Here is an 18,866-nt window from a genome sequence, read left to right as displayed (position 1 = left end):
TGGATTGCTTAAATGACTCCCAGTCTATTTGTGCAGCCACCCAAAGTATCTCATTTGCCTTTCATGCCTTTTCCCCCCTATACAGCACATAATAGCCCACGCTGTTGATGTCATGCAGCAGTTACCTCTATCAGCCAATGGTGTTTCCCGGCTGTCACAGGCTGCCGTGGATGCTAAAGGGAGCAGTCAAAGTCAACAGGTTAGACACAGAAGCCCCTTAGACATGGACCACTTACTGAGTCCAAGACACTACTTGCAATAAAGAACCTATTTGGCCAGAAAGTTTAAAGTGACTTGACCAAATATGTAACAAAGAGGGTCATGGGCGCTAATGCCATGGATGAAGTGCTAAAAGAAACAGGAGTCTCCTTGATCATTGGCCATTTTTATTGCAATGATTGGAGAGCACGGTGGCTTTACCGCGTTAAAAAAAACAAAACAACTAAAAGTTTTAGCCAACCTCTAAAGCACTACTGTAAAATCGCGCGTGATTTTTGGGTCATTGGACCGATTTCATAAAGCGAGTGCTTTTTCCACTTCACTTGCTGCATTTTGTCTGCCGTGTAACCCTTGACAGAGCTCTCTCAAAGGATGAGTCATGCTGCGCCGGCTTCCAAAAACCCAGCTGAGTGCCGGCAAAGCCGCGGATCTAAAAGCTGTCTACATAGTAAGTTTTGTTAGCTTTTTTTAACACGACTAACTGCACTGTAGAGATGCATAACAGAAAAGTTAAAGAAAATCAGCGGATATAATTAAGCTCCCCATGCAGCACGTGAGCCTGCTTTTTACTTACTGTTAAAGAATTGAAAGCTTTAGATGTTTTAATTAAATGCTTTTCAACTTTGGACAGTTGGCTGAACAAAAGTAATGATTTGAGAGTGATTTGAATTTTCACAATGTTCTATAGTTGTTTTTATTATGTGGTCACTTAAGAAAAATAATCCGAGAATGAGGACAATAATAATAACGAGCTGCTGTCCCAGGGGCACTGATGTTATCCCGCCTTTTCCATTGGAAAGCTATCTAATACTTGCATGTCCATTAAAAGATGTTCTTTCGGACCCACTCCCTGCCCCTTACACCATCATGGTGCCTCTGCTATTGTTGCTGTTATCGGCAGTGAGATGTTTAAAATGAGGCGCCTGACAACAGATAACATCTGAAAGGCACTGAATCCATTATGGCGGTTGATGTTCCGGGAAAGGGTAAGGAGAAGGCTCATCTGGAGGTTTGGAGTTTGGAAAGCAGGAAAGAAGGGAGTTGAAAAGAGAAGCGAGAGGAGACAGCGGGACTGTGGTGCTTTTTCTTATCCGTCTGGCTCTGGTTCACATCGATCTTTAGGGTGGGAAACATCCAAAATTGAGGAAACAGACATTATTTTCTTGTATTAAAGGCGCAAATTACAATATTGCTACATTATACATATATATATATAAATAATTAGGCTAGCATCAATTCCTAAAAAGATCAGAGTCAGAAAGAGACAAAACCACATGAAACTGCTACACAAACCACACAGACCACCTGGATTGTTCTTTACATTACTGAGAAAAAGAAATGTGAGTAGGAGGCAAAAGCAAAGCAATTAATTCCCAATAAATATTCCAAAAGTTTAAACTTATAGTGCACTTTTGGAAGGAAGACAGCACAATTCTTCCAAGGATGGCTTATACCATTCCGACTTTAAAATGTGACATTGAAATGCAGCAACGGGAGACACAGCGGTGTTTATCTGCACTTATTCTAATGCTTCTGGAATGATACGCGTCATCTTTTCTGCACATGTGCACACATATGAAATGTGCCAGCTGCAGTCACAATAGTCAACAACGCCCCGCCATAACGCTTCGTCACGACGAGGATCATCCCCACAGCTGGCAGGTAGAACCGCCAATCAGATTAACTGGGCAATTACACTTCTAATGTGCCACGCAAAAACCTAACCAATTACCTGCACTCAGCCAGATGTAACCTGAAGGTAAGGCCAGATGTGAAGACGTGAAGTCTGTTAAATCACAAATCAAATTTGGCATGTAAATGGAGAGTTATGGAAATCTGAATAGCTTTTTAATACGAGCAGTAAAAACAGACGAGCTTTTAACAGCTGCTGCAATCGAGAGCCTTTTTGGGTAATGTGTGCCATAAAGACCACACTGTAACAGTTGGAGACACTGTACATCCTGATGAGGGCTGATTATTCACAGAAGGTAGATTTGGAAACATACTCCATAGGGTACAATCCCAAGATTAAGAATCTCTGTCAGACATTTATAGCACGCTATATACTTTATGTTAAATTCCTCAATTACGGAAACCGTTAATCTATTAAAGCTGTCAAAGTGTCTGTGCACGTTTCACTGCACTGTCTGCATTTCCCCTTAAACTAAACTGGGTTTGTTATTCCCCTCACATATCGGAGCGGGTCTGCAGCAACAAGGCCAGACTGACAGCCTTATCCACGGCTAACAAATACAGCAAACTTCCACCTTCACTGGCAAACACAGCTCTGAAGGGAGTTATGGAGCAAATTATACTGCAGCACAACTTCAACAGCCACACATATTGATGAAGCATGAAATTGTGACTTGTTACAGCGACTCTAGCTAGAGATTTAAATTAGTGACTAACACTATAGGTAGGGTACTGACTTGCACTCTGATTAACCAGCTAGTATAGCAGCAGAGGCTGGATGCATGCATAAGTTGGGTGATAAGAGCGGGAGGGGGAGTTTGGGCTAAATAAAGAGGAGGGAGTTGTTAAAGAAGAGAGGTGGAGGTTTGTTGCAGGTCGGTGTAAGGGTGGTGTCTTACCAAATCTCTGGGAATTTGCATCTGGGGCTCAGCATTCTAGAGGATGGAGGAGGGACAGAAGAACCAAAAGTAATCAGGAAATAAAATATACTCATTTACATAAACAGTGAACATTCGACTATAACAGAAATCAGGGAACTAGTGGATAAAGTTAGGCAGTTCAAGAAAAAGCGCATGCAGGACATGAAAACGATAAATCTGACGAGTGCAGAGACTTTGAGTATCAACCGTGGCTCGGAAACAACCGAAGCGGTCGCAAAGACAAAATGTCATATCATCGAAATGCTGTCTTTGCATCCGCACAAACTTACAGTTTCACTTTCATGTACTCTAGATTTTTTTTAACCATCCAGCTGTGCCCTATCGCAAGATGAGACAAACATCCAGATTGCTTTCATCGCAAGAAAAACGACCCGAAGAAATTCACAGCCACAATCTTTACAAGTAAAATGCTCCGTGTAGACCGAGATTCTGAAACTTTCACACAGTTTTGACTGTAAATAAAAAGTCAGCATCAGTCATCAAACAAAACAACAACAACAACAACAAATCTTGGTGAGCACCAGAATTTGGCCACGCCCAAAGTGCGGTTCAAAAAGGATCGTCGAATGCATTCGGCACAGTTTAGTAACCGCTTTGAAAAAGTTGCTTGAATTTAACTACATTCAAAACTGTAAAGGACAGAGCTGCTTTTTACAATCCTGCTTCTCTCCTAAACTAAATGTGATTTTATGCCAGATTCTTGCATTGGTGATGCAGGAATTTGAATAAAAATACAGCAAATCTGAATAACATTTCCAATTTCTTTGTTATCCTACCATTACAGTGTAAGCTCAATTTCCTGCTCAGCGTATTACGTGTCACACTGATGTAGTTTCACATTAGTGATAAAATAGATTGTTCAGCTTAGATTAAGGGCTTTTATACCTGCTGAGAATTATGTCACCTGTAATACAACAGCTGCTCACTTAATTCTTTTCATTACTCTACATTAGATTTAATATATTAGGCTTAGTAATCGCCATTTGTAATTCATAACTATGTGCCAAGAAAGCCCGATCTCGTTTTTTTTAAGCTTAAATTACCCAAGTAATGCGCTACTGTGAATTTAGAACATCTTTCACCCTTATGTTGTTGTTAACTGACAGACTGTTTCGTCTCTACAGGCTCTAAAACGCAGAAGAAAAAGTGCAGTCTAGCTTTAGATAGAGACTCGAGCTGCTCATTTTGAGCACTGGACCTCATCTCCCTCGAGTCCCATTTCAGCCCTTTCACATCAACTCTCCACCCTCTGCAGCTGATAACCACAGATCAAATAAATCCTGCCATCTAACTACCAGCTATGCAGAGTCAGCCAGACTTAAAGCTCTGCTGTAATCTAAAGATGAGTATCGACCAGTGTGGCAGTTTGCCTCATCAAACTTCACCCATGGCGACAGCCAGCCAATAGCCTCATCTGCATCGCTCACTGTGATAATTGTCACCAATCAGCCGTTTGATTGGCACCGCTTGCTAGTGAATAGCTGTTTGTGGCTCTGCTGGCTGTCAGGGCTTCTGAAGGTAGAGGGAGAAATAAATTTTTGCTACAGCAGAGCAGAGATTTAAGGCTGTTTGGTGCCATTACTCACGTTAGTACTCGATAAGCTGTGTGTTAAAGCTAGCAGAGGTAGGGAGATAGCAGAGAAACCTTGACTGTTGCTGTAGAGTAAACACCAATGTGGTTTAAAGCGCACCCACAGCCTCCACCGTTCACTTCCCACACATTAATAAAGCCACTTAATTCTCTGTGTTCTGCCATCTTGCTTCTGCCTTGGTCATTATAAGCTCCCTTCCTGATTAAAAAACACAACTTTGAGGCAACGCCATACATGCCGAGCATCCTGTTACGTGTTTCTGCAAAGATAATTAAGTACAACATCTGGCACCATGTAAAAACATGAACTTCATGAACATAAACAAACATGAAAACTAAATTAGCATCAGTATGCATGAATCACTGAGAGTGGCTTCTGCCAAGACTGAGTGACAGCAGCAGCATCCAAAAACTGCTCACAAACAGTTGTATTTCAGTTTGTAAAATGTAATGTGTGTAGACTACGCCTGATTGATATTCAAGCCAAGTGTGTTTTTCACTCTCTGCCTGCTACCTGCCCTGCGTCTGTCTTTTCATCCACACATCCATCAATCTACCGAGTCAGCTTGGAGGCAAAACACAGTGAGAGGAGATGGAAATGCAGATGCAGAGAAGGTTACCCACCAAATGTGAAGAAAGAAAGGGAGCTGGTGAAGGAGGATGGAGAGGAGGGTGATGGATAATGAAAGACTGAAGACAAAGTGAAATCGAGAAGAAAGGAGAGGGTGAAAAGACAGCTCTACAGGTTTCCACCGAGGCTAGCCGCGACTTGATAATAAAGAGCGGTGCGGCGATGGAGCAGGATCATCAATCTGCATGCTCGGCTAGCGTGCTGCGTTAGCTGGGAAATGAGAAGACGGCACAGCCCTCACTGGAAGGATTAACAGGGCTTGTGACAGCTCAGGATCACACACGGAAGTGCTCACACACATGTGCCAGAACACACCATCTCTGTATATACATAAGTTACATGTATATGTCATGATATGTAATTCATTATGGTGACAGGGTGAAGAGCTGCAGTGAGGCGAGCAGCCAACGTACCACTTCTCGGGGTAGGAAAGAGTCCTCCTGGCGTAAAACCAGCAGCCCCACAGCCCCGCCCATGGGTGTAGCTCTAAGCAAGGAGACCACTTCCTCCTGGGTCCGCCCATTCAGGTCCACGCCATTCACCTGAACAGGAGGAGGCACAGTAATTGGGTTAAACTCTACATTATCTTGTATGGATTATTATCTAGGCTTGTTTTAAAAAAAAGGTGAAACACTCAAATCTCTTAATTACGCCTTTTGGCCGTGACAGAAAAACAGCAACACTTTACATTTTTATCAAAGCGGCAGATGGTTCGTTTTCTAATTTGATTAGTCGATCAACTAGTCGCTTTAGCCCTAGTTCAAACAAAGTTTGAAAATGAGAAAAACATGAGGATAAAAGGATTGAAAGTTTTGGTGGAATAACCCCATACATTCAGAGCTGCACAGTGTAATCCTTTATGCAAATGGTTTGCAACGTGGGATGATGCAACTTCAAAAGCCGTTCTGTTTTTGCTGCACGAGATAGCGTGTGGAAGCATAGTCTTTGATTTCATTTCAGGATCCACATTTCCATTTAAAACAGTTACGAGAAAGGAATTTGTTACACTTCAGCAGATGGCAAGCAGTGTATATCACATATTTAAAATTGCCGTTTCGCGCGTTTTGGAACGAAATCACCGTTCCTACGCGACGCACATCTACCTTCCAGATCACAATCGCCATCTAAGACTTTATTAAATGACTAAATTAAAGCCTCCTCACACACGCCTTGTAAAGCATTACCGCACTTTTCTGCACTTACCTCTAGCAACCTGTCTCCTGCCTTGAGACGGCCATCTTGGATAGCAGCTCCTCTAGGCAGGATATTCTTCACGTAGATGGGTGCTGAGCCCCCGATGGGAACATCCCGTGACGTTATACTGAAGCCGAGTCCCTCGGGGCCTGCGGGATGAGCGGGTGAATAAGTGAGGATGCAAAATCGAATGATAGGATCTGGTTTTATCTTGACGCACAGTCTCCTCTGTACCTCTGGATCTCAAGCTGCTAAAAATATGTTAACATTCAACTGATAAAACTCTCCTGTATCTGAGAGGGCAATAATATTGGCTGGTGTTTTGGGAGACATTTAGCTGAGAGTCAAGTGGGTTCTTTCATTAGGAGTAAAGGGTTGGTATGAATATAGTTGTCCCACCCGAGGGGAACACTTGACCCATTAACAATGAGTACCTCATCTCTTTTAATAGAGCACACTCCTAACCAGTTTTTCCAGCACCATCATCCAGTAACAAGTGGCCCACCTTACCTGAATTAAAGAGTGCGTCCCCCAGTGTCAGAGGAGATAACTGCAATCCACGTTAATAAGTGAGGCCATTGTTTAGGCCACTGTGAATTTACTACTGCAACATCGTGATAAACACGATCCGCCTGATTCTGTCTGATTCAGCTCAGCATGCAGCTGAATGATTACATCATACTTTCAGGAAATAATCAGTAGCATATCACGATGCAGCTCTAAATTTCACAATAAATGCCTCTCACACCATCATTTATGAAAACTGACTCTGTGTTTTGAGAAGAATACACCAACGAGTCTCTCCTTTCCCTCGTGACCTGGCCTATAAGGCACACAGTACCCCGAGATGTTGTTGATCTACATGTGCTCATTAACCTGTGTTTCTGTGGGCGGATTGCATTTGGCTTGTGTACGTTTGTAAGTTTTGCCTGCAACCTCGTACGAGTGCATCATTATGAGCCATTAGGAACGCAGGTCTCTGTCTCATATTATCCATATTCCTAGCAGACAAACAAACTATTTCCTATTATTGGGCAACTTGAAGTTGCAGGAAATGAAGAGAAATCCTCTACCCTGTCAGCACAGCACTTAAGTAGGTTTGTGGTGAATAATTAAAGTAGTTTGTACATTGCAGGGCAATGAAAATGCATGCTTTTAAAGTCTCAGTTTGAACCAGTCAATAATTACACGCAATTATGTTGTGCCAATAAGAAAGTTCAGCCTGAAGAAATGTAATACTTTTGCTCGATTTTTAATTGGAGCCAGAAATTGAAAAACAACCTGGGTCAAAAAACAACAACACGCATTACACAACAGGGTTAGGGAGCGGGTAACCAGAACTTTTCATCTGCAAATGCAATGCAGCTCTAAACCTTTCCACACAAAACCTGCAGGTCCAGAACAGAAACGTCTAAATGAGCAGGACCGGACAACTGCAGATACTGCAGGTAAAAAAAAGCAGTGGATTAAAACTGAACTGAGCATTTACGGTCGTGAGTGGATGTCTGACACAGACTTCTCTGCAGCATGTGTGAAGGAAAAAACAGCACAATGTCTGGTGTATTTCTCCAGATAATCAACATACTCGAGTAACTTCTCCCACATAAAGATTACTGTACAAGTGCTCAGAACTTGTGATCGTGTGATATGTTTCTGTAAATAAACCATTTGAACAGATATGTGTGTCAAAAAAAGTTAATATAAGAAAAATGAGGAGCATTTTTGCTGTATAGGGGTTTTGGCCTTAATCCCCCCCTGCCTGTCTGAATGAGCCGATGAAAAGAATAGCACAACACTTAGCCATCCTGTTTCACATCCTCTACCTAATCCCCTGCATTGATGAGCCAATCAACTTCCCGCAGGCATTCGAGGTGCGGCATTAAACTCACCGGTAAATGCTTGTAGAGTTCCTGGCTTTAAACAGGGAGGAGGATCTTTAAAACTCCCATTAGCTTGATTAAGACATACCTAAGCAATTTCCTGTGCAGAAATAAGATTCTGTGATTGATTTTGATACTCCCTGGGATTTGCAAGGAGCCTGGTGTCTGATTCAAGCACATAAGAAATGCAGGAGCTTAATCTGCGCTCAAAGCTGTAGGCTTAAGTCGGTACTCAAAACAAAACAGATGAGCCAAACAGCCTCTTGGGAATCACTGTTAATCCATGTAAGTGTCTGCTCCAACAACAGCAAACAAAGGTGGAATGAGAAAAGATAACATCTTTGACTGTGAACATAGCAGATCTCCTGCCATATCATGCACAGAATGCAGCGTTTTCACAAGTGTTTTGTCAGCGAGAGGGCCGATGAGGATGAGAAGAGTGAAAAAAACCTGACAGAAGAATGGATGGTAAGAACTGTGAGTCAGGAATTTTTAAAAAGCAGCTGGACGTTTTTATGTTTTATGTTCTGGCTTGATTCCCGCCCCATGAGAGAGGACAGGTTTGGGTGAAAACTTCAACGGGCATATGGTGCGGCCCTGTCAGACTCTTTGCTGTGGCATTTGACAGTGCACGGGGACGAGCGGCTGCTTAGCAACAAGCTCTCTGGCCCTGAGACCTGGCACCGACACCTGGAATCCTGTTGGCAGAGGTTTGCACCACCTGTGTCCACTGTCAGTCAAAGCGTACACCAGGATCCCTGCAGCTTTGCAGTCCTAACGTCGCCTGTTGCTCCACATTTCCATCTAAGCAGATGCTGTTTGCTTTTATCACCCACTTTTTCACATCTTACATCAGTACGGATAGCTCTGGATGGGGTTTTTAAGCCTCTTACATCCTCGTTCACATATTCCACGCTTCCGTGCTTGAACCATCTTCCAACAGTGTTCCTACACTTGCTTGCAAGGAATCGGGAAGCTGCTTGTTTATTGGGTAGAAATAAAAAGGTTAGACTGATGCTGTGTATTCCTCTAAATCTTAAAAAGCCAGAGAAATGCACAGCACGAGAAGAGACTCACAGATCCTCTGGAAAGAGTCTCAGTATGCTTCAAAAACAACAACAAACCCAACCCTTTTACAGCGGCTAGGATGACTCTGCTTTTTTCTTCCTCAGAAACAATAAAGATCTTTTCTGATGATGAAAGCTCCAAATGTTTTTGTGGATCATGTGTTAATATTTACTTAACAATGAAAAACTTAACCTCATGACATTCTAAGACATAATTAATGTTAATAATAAGCTTATGAGACTAGTTATGGTTTATGGTCTATTATCTTTGAGTTGAAACCATCACTAAGGCAGAGTTTGTGCGTTTTTGTGGAGACCTCTCCTCACCTTTCTTTAGCTGAATGCTGAGCCTCCTCCCGACTTTTTTCGTATAGCCTCCTGCTGGCGTGGAATTCATCCCCTTCTGCGGTGAGTGGGCGTGACCTATCGGGGGCTTGGCCGCAGAAACCGCGGGGTGAAGCAGAGGGGGGTAACCGTCAGTCGGCTCTGAGAGCACATGGGGGTACGGATGGGAGTGTGGGTGCGTTTGGGAACCGTGCCGGGACATCCGCTGTGGCGTGTGGTCGATGCCTGACACAGTGCTGCCGCTGAGGGAGTCGGGGCTGAAACGGCCCGAGGCGTACACGGGGTTCCTCTCAGCGTGGGACAGCTGCTCGTAGTGGGCCTTCATCGATGACGGCACCACGTGGAACATGATGACCGGAGAGCGCATGGCTTGACGGAACATATTCTGGGCTCTGGGATAAAGACAGTGGGAGGAAATTTACGAGTTTTACGATGGTTTAAGGACATGGAGAGAACAAAGGATAGACACAGAGGCAAAACTCAACATACTTAACAATCAAGTGCAATACTTGTCTGTACAAACTTGCCAAGTGGAGCACTCCATCTACCCAGTGTCTCTCAAACACACACACCCAGTCGTACTATATATAAAATCCATCTTCGCCCACCTGAACATTCTGACATGTTAATTAATACTCATTGCCAGCGTGAGCGGCTCTAGAAAGTGACTGAACCCTCCCCAACAGCTCCATCGCATAATCCCCTCATTTGGCTCCAGATGAAGGAGACCTCCAGTCGTCGAATACTTTGCAGAAAATCCTCTTTTAAAACCCCTTCGGTCTGAGCTCGCGTACATTAGGTGTGAATGGAAACTTATGTTGGCTGTCAGCGCCCTGTAAAACCAAAGCCTTGTTAGCGCCACCTGTTTCAATAAAGCAAACGTGGGTCCCCTGACAGCTGAACAGACGTTTGAGAAAATGCTAGGCCGCGAGAATTTCTATCGCTCCCCCTCCACCCCCAGACCGATAACCAAAAGTCGCGCTGCCGAAGAATTTCTTTGTGAAATTCCGGGCCTCTTTTCCCAGCTACCAACAACCTTCCCTCAGGGGGACGGTCTCGTCACGGTGTCTTTACAATTTCAGGCTGGATCGAGTGTCAGAGGAGATGTGAGTGTCAGAGGAGATGTAGTCTGCCCCCTTATGAAAATAAATAACAAGAGCAACTGTTGCACTAATGCACTTGTCGCAACACTATGTATGGAAGCTTTATTCCCACCCATCACATAACTTGTGGCTCCAACTGTGGGAATGGCTGGAACATGACAACATGACCGGGATCCAGGAGTTGGTTGGTTCACCCAAATTATTCTTATATACCTCCACTCACACTTTTGGTGCAACTGCTCAATTTCTACCCAGTAAACAGATCTGACAGCACATTCCTGGTATTATCAACACAGGAATTCTGCGTCATGTAAGAGATAATACTAAAGTAAAATCCCGTTAATCTCCATTATAATGAGGTGGTAGCAAAAGTCTCAAAGCCTGAACTTATCAGAAACCAACCAATATGATCTGTGTGACTAGATTCTGATTTTATTAGTTTGTTAAATGGGGAAATATATGTTTGACTCTTTACATTTCGAGGAACGGTTAAATCCACCAAGATGCATCTATACATGTTCACGTGTGGGTGGTACTTTGCATAATAGGTGTCTTACATAACGTTCATCAGTTTGGAGCAGCTTATTGCATTTAAAACATGCATATACTTTTTGTATAAATGTAATGCTGGCAAACAAAAAAGCATCGCTGCATTGCAGATATTGCATGTACTGTATACACAGCATATAGGTTCGCATGCATCGTACGGGATCTAGAAAATGGGTGGATGTGTGAGTTTGGTTAGGCAGGGAATAAAAGCAGGAGACATGAACAGCACTGAAAAAGGAGAAGCTGTGAATTTTAGGAGATTTATTCCCATTCCTTCTGACAGAAGAAAAGAGAAAGTAGCGAGAGTAGGAGTCCAGTGGAGCTGTTACTGTTACTGAAACACAAGGGAATAAAGGCTAAGAGGATTGCAGGGACGACTTGAGGAATTGAGGCTCTGACCTACAGGAGTTAAGTAGGGAAAGGTTAGCTTAGCACAGTGACAGGCAGCAGAGGAGACTGTGCGCCGGCAGGAGAGGGAGTAAAATAGGCATGAGGAGAGCAGCCAAAAAAAGAAGAAGAATGTTTCAGACTATGGGTATAAAAAGCTAGGGAAGAGGCGATGGTGCCAAAAAGCCATTCACACAGGAAGACCAGGGACCAGCAGAGCTCAACAACGGCTCCCGTGAGCTGCAGTCTTACTGTTCAAATCTGATGTTTCGCAGGTCTCCGTTATTGATACGGACGATACAGTCGTTCTCCTGGAAGAGGCCCTGCTGCTCGGCCTTCCCTCCTCTCTCCAGACGCTTGACCAACAAGCCAAGAGTCCTGAAATGTTCAGAAGTTCATGTCAAGAGGATGCAGTGTCTGTGGACTCAACATGGCTGTTAAAACACTGTGGCCTGCACAGCCGGGTGAAGAATACACTAGGACTTTTTTGCACACTGTATAAAAGCTGGCTTAAGAGTCTTTGTCCTTGTGAGGGGTTATAAAATCTTCGACCACGCTTTGATATTCGATATAGTTTAGATTATTCTGACCACAGAAAATAATTCTCTTTTTTATTTTAACAATCCCTCTTCCCGTGGCCAGATGGTTATTCAAGAATCATCAATGTGAAGCTAATGAAAAGCCCTTTTTTTGGCAAAAAAGACAGCTATGCCTAATTGCTGCCTCTGCTTCATCATGCAGTACTAGTGAAGAGAGTACAGTGTGGTCCTGTCATTTGCATCATCAGTGTACCAATGAGGCTTATGAGAGAAAATAGTCGCATCACATCAGGGTGCTTTAGAGGCTGTGTGTGGGGGAGGCATCTATTCAAAGGCAATCAACACATTCAAAACCTCAAATGTAGTTCTGGTCGGGTTGACGCTTTGCATGTGTTAATTTTCGAACCTCTTAAGCTCCTCTGTCCTTTTTCTGAATACAAAGTAAACAGAGTGGTTTCTGAGAGGAATAAAAAAACAACAGTATTAAAGACTGATGGCAGACAGTAGCTGGTATATCACGCTGTAGCTCTTCAGCCATGCTGAGCTTCAACGCTTGTCGCTCTGTAATCCAGTGTGGCAAACTGGCTTATGACTCCCCGCACAGCCACAGCGAGGGGCTAACTTCACCTGAAAGGGCGCTTTTTGGATTATAGACCAGAGAACGAGGAAGAAAATCAGCTATGGGTAGGGAAGACGGCGCGACCCTAATCGAGTCTTCTTCGGCATACAGCCCGTGTCTGAGAGCATCAAGGATTTTTCGAGGGTAGTGTGAGCGAGTGTTGCCTAGGTAAATTGGGTTGATTTTAGGCTTTAATACTTGCCCTCGCCTCGGGTTTATAACTCAATATGAATGAGAATGTGATTACTCCGGGGGGCAGAAAAGTTCAGGAGTTGAAAAAGTTCAGAGACAATTCGGCTGATTGAATTTGAGTGAGAACACAATGTGATTTGCTGTGGAGGGGCCCATTTCTCTGATGAAAGCTGGGCATCTTAATCTTGGTGAACCACCCAAACTGACATTTCCCCAATAGCAGAAAAGCACATTATAAATGTGCTTTTAGGCTGATTACATTGGGCAGAGAGAAAAGTGATATGATCTTGATTTTCAATAAAGTACAACGGAGACTTTACAGTCAGTGATGGCATTTGGGAGTATTAGTTTAGACTGATACGTATAGGAAGTCTGGGAATAGGGCTGTTCGATATCGGATGACGATATAAAAACATCCATCGTTTCATTTTACGCTATCGTTTGTTTCGTGGTGTCGCAAAATAAACTTTTTACGGCGATATTTTTTCATCGTTTGGATGGTCACTGTAGTGGCTATATTTCTTAAAGTTCTCTCTTTCTCTTATATTTAATATAACCACATTACGGACGGACAAGTCCGCGTGTTTATTTTCCACATAAACCTTTCACAATAAAGCTCAAGATCCTGTTGAGACTTTTCAAAATAAACTGAAAATACGTGAAAGAGTATGCAGCGCGTTTACGGATGAGAAGCAAAAAAGAGGCGTCAGGTGCTAAAAAATAAACCTTAGACTCAAACGTTAGAACAGGCGTTTCCCCGCAGCACGCCGTGTAATAAATACTCACAAAGAAAACGGCGGCCGTTACAACTTATGTCTAAAAATGTGTCGTTTTATGCATCGGTTAAAACACTCGACTCCAGCTACATGACGTGCAGCTGGAAACACTTCAGGCAAGTCGAGCTGCCCGAGATTCACAGAATTTACAGAAAATGTTACATTTTTGTGATTTATATCGTTATCAGGACGATAGATGTCTTATATCGGGATATGAGATTTTGGTCATAGCGCACAGTCCTATCTGGGAATGTGCGGGGCTGCGGTTGGCTGGTGGGAAAATATCTGAGACAGGAAATACCTTGGCACTATGACATTATATTAGACCTAAATAACCTGGTCAGTGCTGGGGTTCATGCTTTTTTTTATTTTTTTTAAGGTCTACATGTAAACTTCAGCTTTAAAACTATGCAGACAGCTAGCTGCAGGGGTTTGGCTCTATAGTTTTGTTATAACCTCATGATGTGGATCTTCAAAAACCAGATGTGAAATTCCACTAATTCCTTCAGAGTTTCGTTCCATGTGCGCTCCTGAATGCGAGCGTATAGATGTGTGTGTGGAGTGCACTGCTCAGTGTATTCTTTAAATAATGCAAAGCTGATGTGACAGCAGCCACAGAGAAATAAAACGGTCACCTGCAAACCCCAAACAGCCATGATTAATCACTGTAAACTGGCAAATTGCTTCATGATGCCGGCATGAAAACCTCTGTGGTCGCGCATGTGTGTGTGTGCGTGCTTGTCATTCAGCCTGTATGAGTGATGAAGTTATTACACTTTGCCACCAAAGAGGAATGTGTGGCATGCATGGGCATTACTGTGAGGGAGTGTTTCTGAGGTAATGCAGCCCGCTTCTCTCCAGGGGGTTTGCAAAAAATCAAAAAGGCCAAATTAACACATTTCGTGACATTTGTTACCAGAAACCAAATTCTACCAAAGAGAATTTCTTTTATGAGACTACAATAAGGCTGACAAGTCATCAGCTAAAGTGGGCAATTTTCTTTTTTCCTATTTTCTTTTCTTAAATATAAAACCTGTCAGACGTGTGCCAGTGGCAAAAACTAAAACTATAAGTGAAAAGATATATTTAAAAAGAAAAGAAAGGCAGAGACCAAATGTTTGCAAAAAAATCCTAATTAAACGCAGGCGATTAGCAGAAAGAATTTAACATAATGCTACATGTTATAATTGTGTTCTGCATCGTGTGTTGCTAACACTTTCCTGTGGAACCCCAAATACATAAGAGTCTGATCTTTATAGCGCTTTTGTGTGCTCTGCAGTGCTATTCATCAGTCTAGATAGTTATGTTGTACTTTGGCCAGTTTTTGAGATATTGGCTTTAGAAATGTGATGCAGCACAGCAAAAGCCAGCCAGGCATGAAGACTGAGAATCCGAAAACAGCCGAGCAATGACGCAATCAAGAAAAAACACATTCTTTACGTCACCATCTGCAGACATGTCTCAAAACGATGATCAAAAAACGGTTTATTGAACAGTTTCTGATGCATAAACTGCAAATAAACGACTCGATATTTTGCCCCAAGTCGTTGTCCAGCAAACTTTCTCATCTATGAAGGGAAAACACTCGGCTCGGGTGCAAAGTGGACCAGCAACATCTGTCCCCTCTTAGTGAGGCCAAACTGGAAACACTGGAAAAACTGGACTGTGGCCATAGCACAATTTAATTTAAACATAGTGGCGTTTTTAATCAAAAGTACAATACTTTATAAATAAGTTGCCACAAACTAAACCACATTTATAACTAAAGCTTTTTGGCATATTCATGAAGAAATTTTAAAAATTTATGACATGCTGTATAAAAAAAAAGTAAACAAATATTGGACTTTAGCCTGATTGTTTTGGATTTAATGAAAACTCAAGACCAGTGTGATGGCACAGGAAAAAAAAAGGAAAATCAGCAGGAATGTCTTTATCCAGAATTCATGATCTGCTTACTTAAAGACAAAAAAAATCCCCACAAACTTTGCTACGAGCAGTTACCTACAGGAACTCATTTCTTGCTGTATACATCCGCCTAATGAGGCGCAGCTACTGTAGCTAATCTTACAGCTATTGCTGTCAATATTTACGTCTTGTAACACTGTCATGAATAGATGCATGCAAGTTGGTAGAAGTTGGTTAGAAAGAAAGTTCCGACATGAAACTTGATACATTAAATGTATTTTCTGGCTGTTTGAGCATCATAAGGCTACTGCAGCTGGACTGCAATATATTCAAGAGCAATCAGACAGATGAAACCCCAGAACTGGCAACTGGTATCAAAAGAATCTAGATGGATAAAAAGCACTGCAGGTCACAGAACAAAAAAAAAAGGCTGAATTGGGCTGAATTGGCCCTTTGCGCACACATATTTTAAATATCTAAGACCTTTATGCAAAAACCTGTTAACGTAGTTAAACCCGTGGACACCATGTCTGAATGGCCCTCAGATTTATTTTCTTCTAGCCTGTCTGAAGAGCACAGCGGTTCTGCTCTGGTTATTTTTACCTGCGGTCCCTGCCACTGAAAGGCACCACGTGGATCCCCAGGGGCCCACCGTCGTTTGACACCTCCACCAGTTTGACAATGTCTCTGGGATCGGAGACGGATGAATGACAGAGAGAGACGGGGGTGGGTAGGGGGGTTGGGGAGGAGGTGCGGGGTGGAGATCAGAGGAGAGGGGTGACACCATGTGGGCAAAAATAAAAACAGGAAATGAGGCAATGAAGACAGAAACATTATGACAACAGCTCAGTGGTGCAAACAAACAAATAAAAATAGAAGTCAGAGGAGACAAAAAGCACAATAAAACAGAGCAATCCAAAGAAATCAAACACATGTACGGGAAAACAAAAAAAAAGGGTTTTCAAAAAAAACCCTCACACCCCCGATTCGGACTTAAGATGCTCTTCAGAGGGTGTAATGAGACAAATGCAATGTGTTTGCTTTTTGGTGCGTGGGACCTTAATCCTACGACACATTAATATCTGTGGAGTGGAAAATTGCCCTTTCAAAGCCGGAATTAAGCTGCATGTAAGCGAATGGGTGCTGTTTGAAGTTGTACACAGTGGGGTAGAAACTGAGTGTTAATTAGAAAGTTCCTAAACCAAATGGTACAGAAAACAATCAAGTCAAATCAATGTAACCGCACCACACAGACACATTTAACATCCACTTATCCAAGAAAGAAATATGTCAAAATTTGAAATTTAACACTGTAGCACTAATAAGTTCCCTAAAGAGGAATTCAGCTTCCTCTGCTCTGCTGGAAAATCTCTTCTGGCAGCACTCTGCTGAAATGCACAGTCAAACTTGGCAAGAAAAAAAGAAGAAAGGAAGCAACTTCCTGACAAGATGCTGGATCAACATATCAGGTTCCTTGAGAACAAATGGTACATGTTACTCAGATTTGAGAGGTGTGTGCATCAGCGACTTGACAAACAAGATATGTTTGTGCATCTCTGCAGAGGTAGTTTTTTTTTTAAAAGCACGTCTGATGTCCTTGAGTAAGCAACAAACCAAAACGTTCCAAAAAGTTGTACAAAAAGCTCAAGTTTACTGATGTTTTTGGCTTTTGCATGTAGAAACTGAAAACGGCGACGGGGGAGACCTAATAATGAAAGAACTGACAGAAAGTTGCATTCTTAAAGCATTTATATGTAAATTAGAATGTGTGCTGATATCCATTTAAAAGCAAAGAAAACCCAAAACAGTTCCAGCTATTTGCATTTCTGAGGCTGACCATACACTGGCAAATATTATAAAGATGCAAGATCTAATCCATCCACAGCTTTGATACAACGACTATGATTAGCCCAGGGAAAATGGGCCCCTTACTGACAACTAAGAGGCAGGAGAAACCAGAGTCTCTGGGAAATCACAGGAATAATAATACCATACCTGCATATTAAACTGGAAGCATGCAATGGAGCAAAATAACAAAACAAAACACAGTTGTTAATAACAGAAGCTGAATGGGTTAGTGCGTGGGAGAGCTCTGATGGCGAGACGAGGATCATTTTGCTCCCACAAAAGAGAATTATGTAAATCAGAAAGCAGGGCTGAAAATGAGATTTTCGACAAACAAACCTCGGCTACAATATAGAACCTGCTGCTTTAGCTTTTAAGTGCCTATTATGTGAAGAAAGCAAGCGGAGAACAGATTTACAACGGTCAACTCTGAAGAGATATTCTAGTCTCGAACAACCAAAGTTGTTACTTCTTCGTGTTAGGTTGTGTCCATCATACTTAACCAGGTTGCTGAGATGAGGAAACAGTATCGCAGTATTAGCAAGACATCAGGCGCTGGCTTACAGAGGTGTGGCGACACCACAAATATTGCAAGTTTCAGCCAATACGTTTAGTTTAAACACACATAATTCAATGTATAGTGCAATTATTGACCAGCAAAGGTTGAATGATCTTCTGGTCAGAGTCACTTGGAGAGGATGAGATTGACAAAGCTGCGCGTCCTCTACAACCATCATTCTAGCGAAGGCAAAGACGCTGATCAGCGATTGACTTACTCTAGTGATCTCACAGCAGTGTGGTCAATGGAGTCAGCTCGGCCAACAGGCTCGATCCGTCCGTTTTCTTCTTCTCTTGCCGCTTCCTCCTGGAACGAAACAAAAGGAGAAAAAAAAGAAGAAGAATTTGGTGTGAGTGACACTCAAAAAGCACAAGAAGACTTGAGCCTGAATCTCTTTTACATAAACAGATTAATCTGAAACATTCAGCTCAGCCACCAGATTACAAGTGTGAGGTAGATGAATCCTGTTTTAGTTCAAGGACTGAATGATGTCCATACGACTGTTGGCAACACACACCCATGACTAAATGTCTGCAGGATGAAACCGCATACACAATTTTCCAGTTTCTCTTGCCAGCCAATGAACTGGTTGACAGTCATTCACATTATCTATGCTTTACAGAAAAATGATGTTGTCAACAAGCTACACAGCATTTTCTGCCACTCCAGTTGGTCCATATGTCACACTGGGCACTCGTGCTCGGCCATGAGTTGGCCAACGTTCACGTCAGTTGAACGCAGTCCAAGAAGCGTATGGTTTCTCACAGACCTCCGAGATGTGCGGCTATGATCCAGCAGGAGGTTTTCAAGACAGACTTCAGAGATCAGGAAT

At 42.6% G+C, this 18,866-nt stretch overlaps 1 protein-coding gene across 8 annotated transcripts in view; it reads right to left on the bottom strand.

Annotated features, from left to right (window-relative positions):
• Positions 1-18,866, bottom strand: part of LOC120737653 (partitioning defective 3 homolog) — a 242,640-nt gene that overhangs the window by 108,036 nt on the left and 115,738 nt on the right. For 4 of the 8 annotated variants that reach the window (XM_040038476.1, XM_040038477.1, XM_040038479.1 and 1 more), the window contains 8 exons: positions 18,252-18,340; positions 16,234-16,317; positions 11,852-11,977; positions 9,543-9,952; positions 6,278-6,417; positions 5,488-5,616; positions 2,811-2,846; positions 126-173 (listed from right to left, as the gene is read on the bottom strand). In XM_040038476.1, coding sequence (XP_039894410.1) covers positions 126-173; positions 2,811-2,846; positions 5,488-5,616; positions 6,278-6,417; positions 9,543-9,952; positions 11,852-11,977; positions 16,234-16,317; positions 18,252-18,340 — 1,062 coding nt within the window. The remainder of the gene's footprint in view (positions 1-125; positions 174-2,810; positions 2,847-5,487; positions 5,617-6,277; positions 6,418-9,542; positions 9,953-11,851; positions 11,978-16,233; positions 16,318-18,251; positions 18,341-18,866) is intronic. The other 4 variants (XM_040038478.1, XM_040038480.1, XM_040038481.1 and 1 more) reach the window with 3 other exon arrangements.

This window comes from Simochromis diagramma, unplaced genomic scaffold (assembly GCF_900408965.1).
Source record: "Simochromis diagramma unplaced genomic scaffold, fSimDia1.1 OVJJ01000247.1, whole genome shotgun sequence".
NCBI lineage: Eukaryota > Metazoa > Chordata > Actinopteri > Cichliformes > Cichlidae > Simochromis > Simochromis diagramma.
Note: the sequence above shows the minus strand (reverse complement) of the source record. Positions and strands in the feature narration are given on the sequence as shown.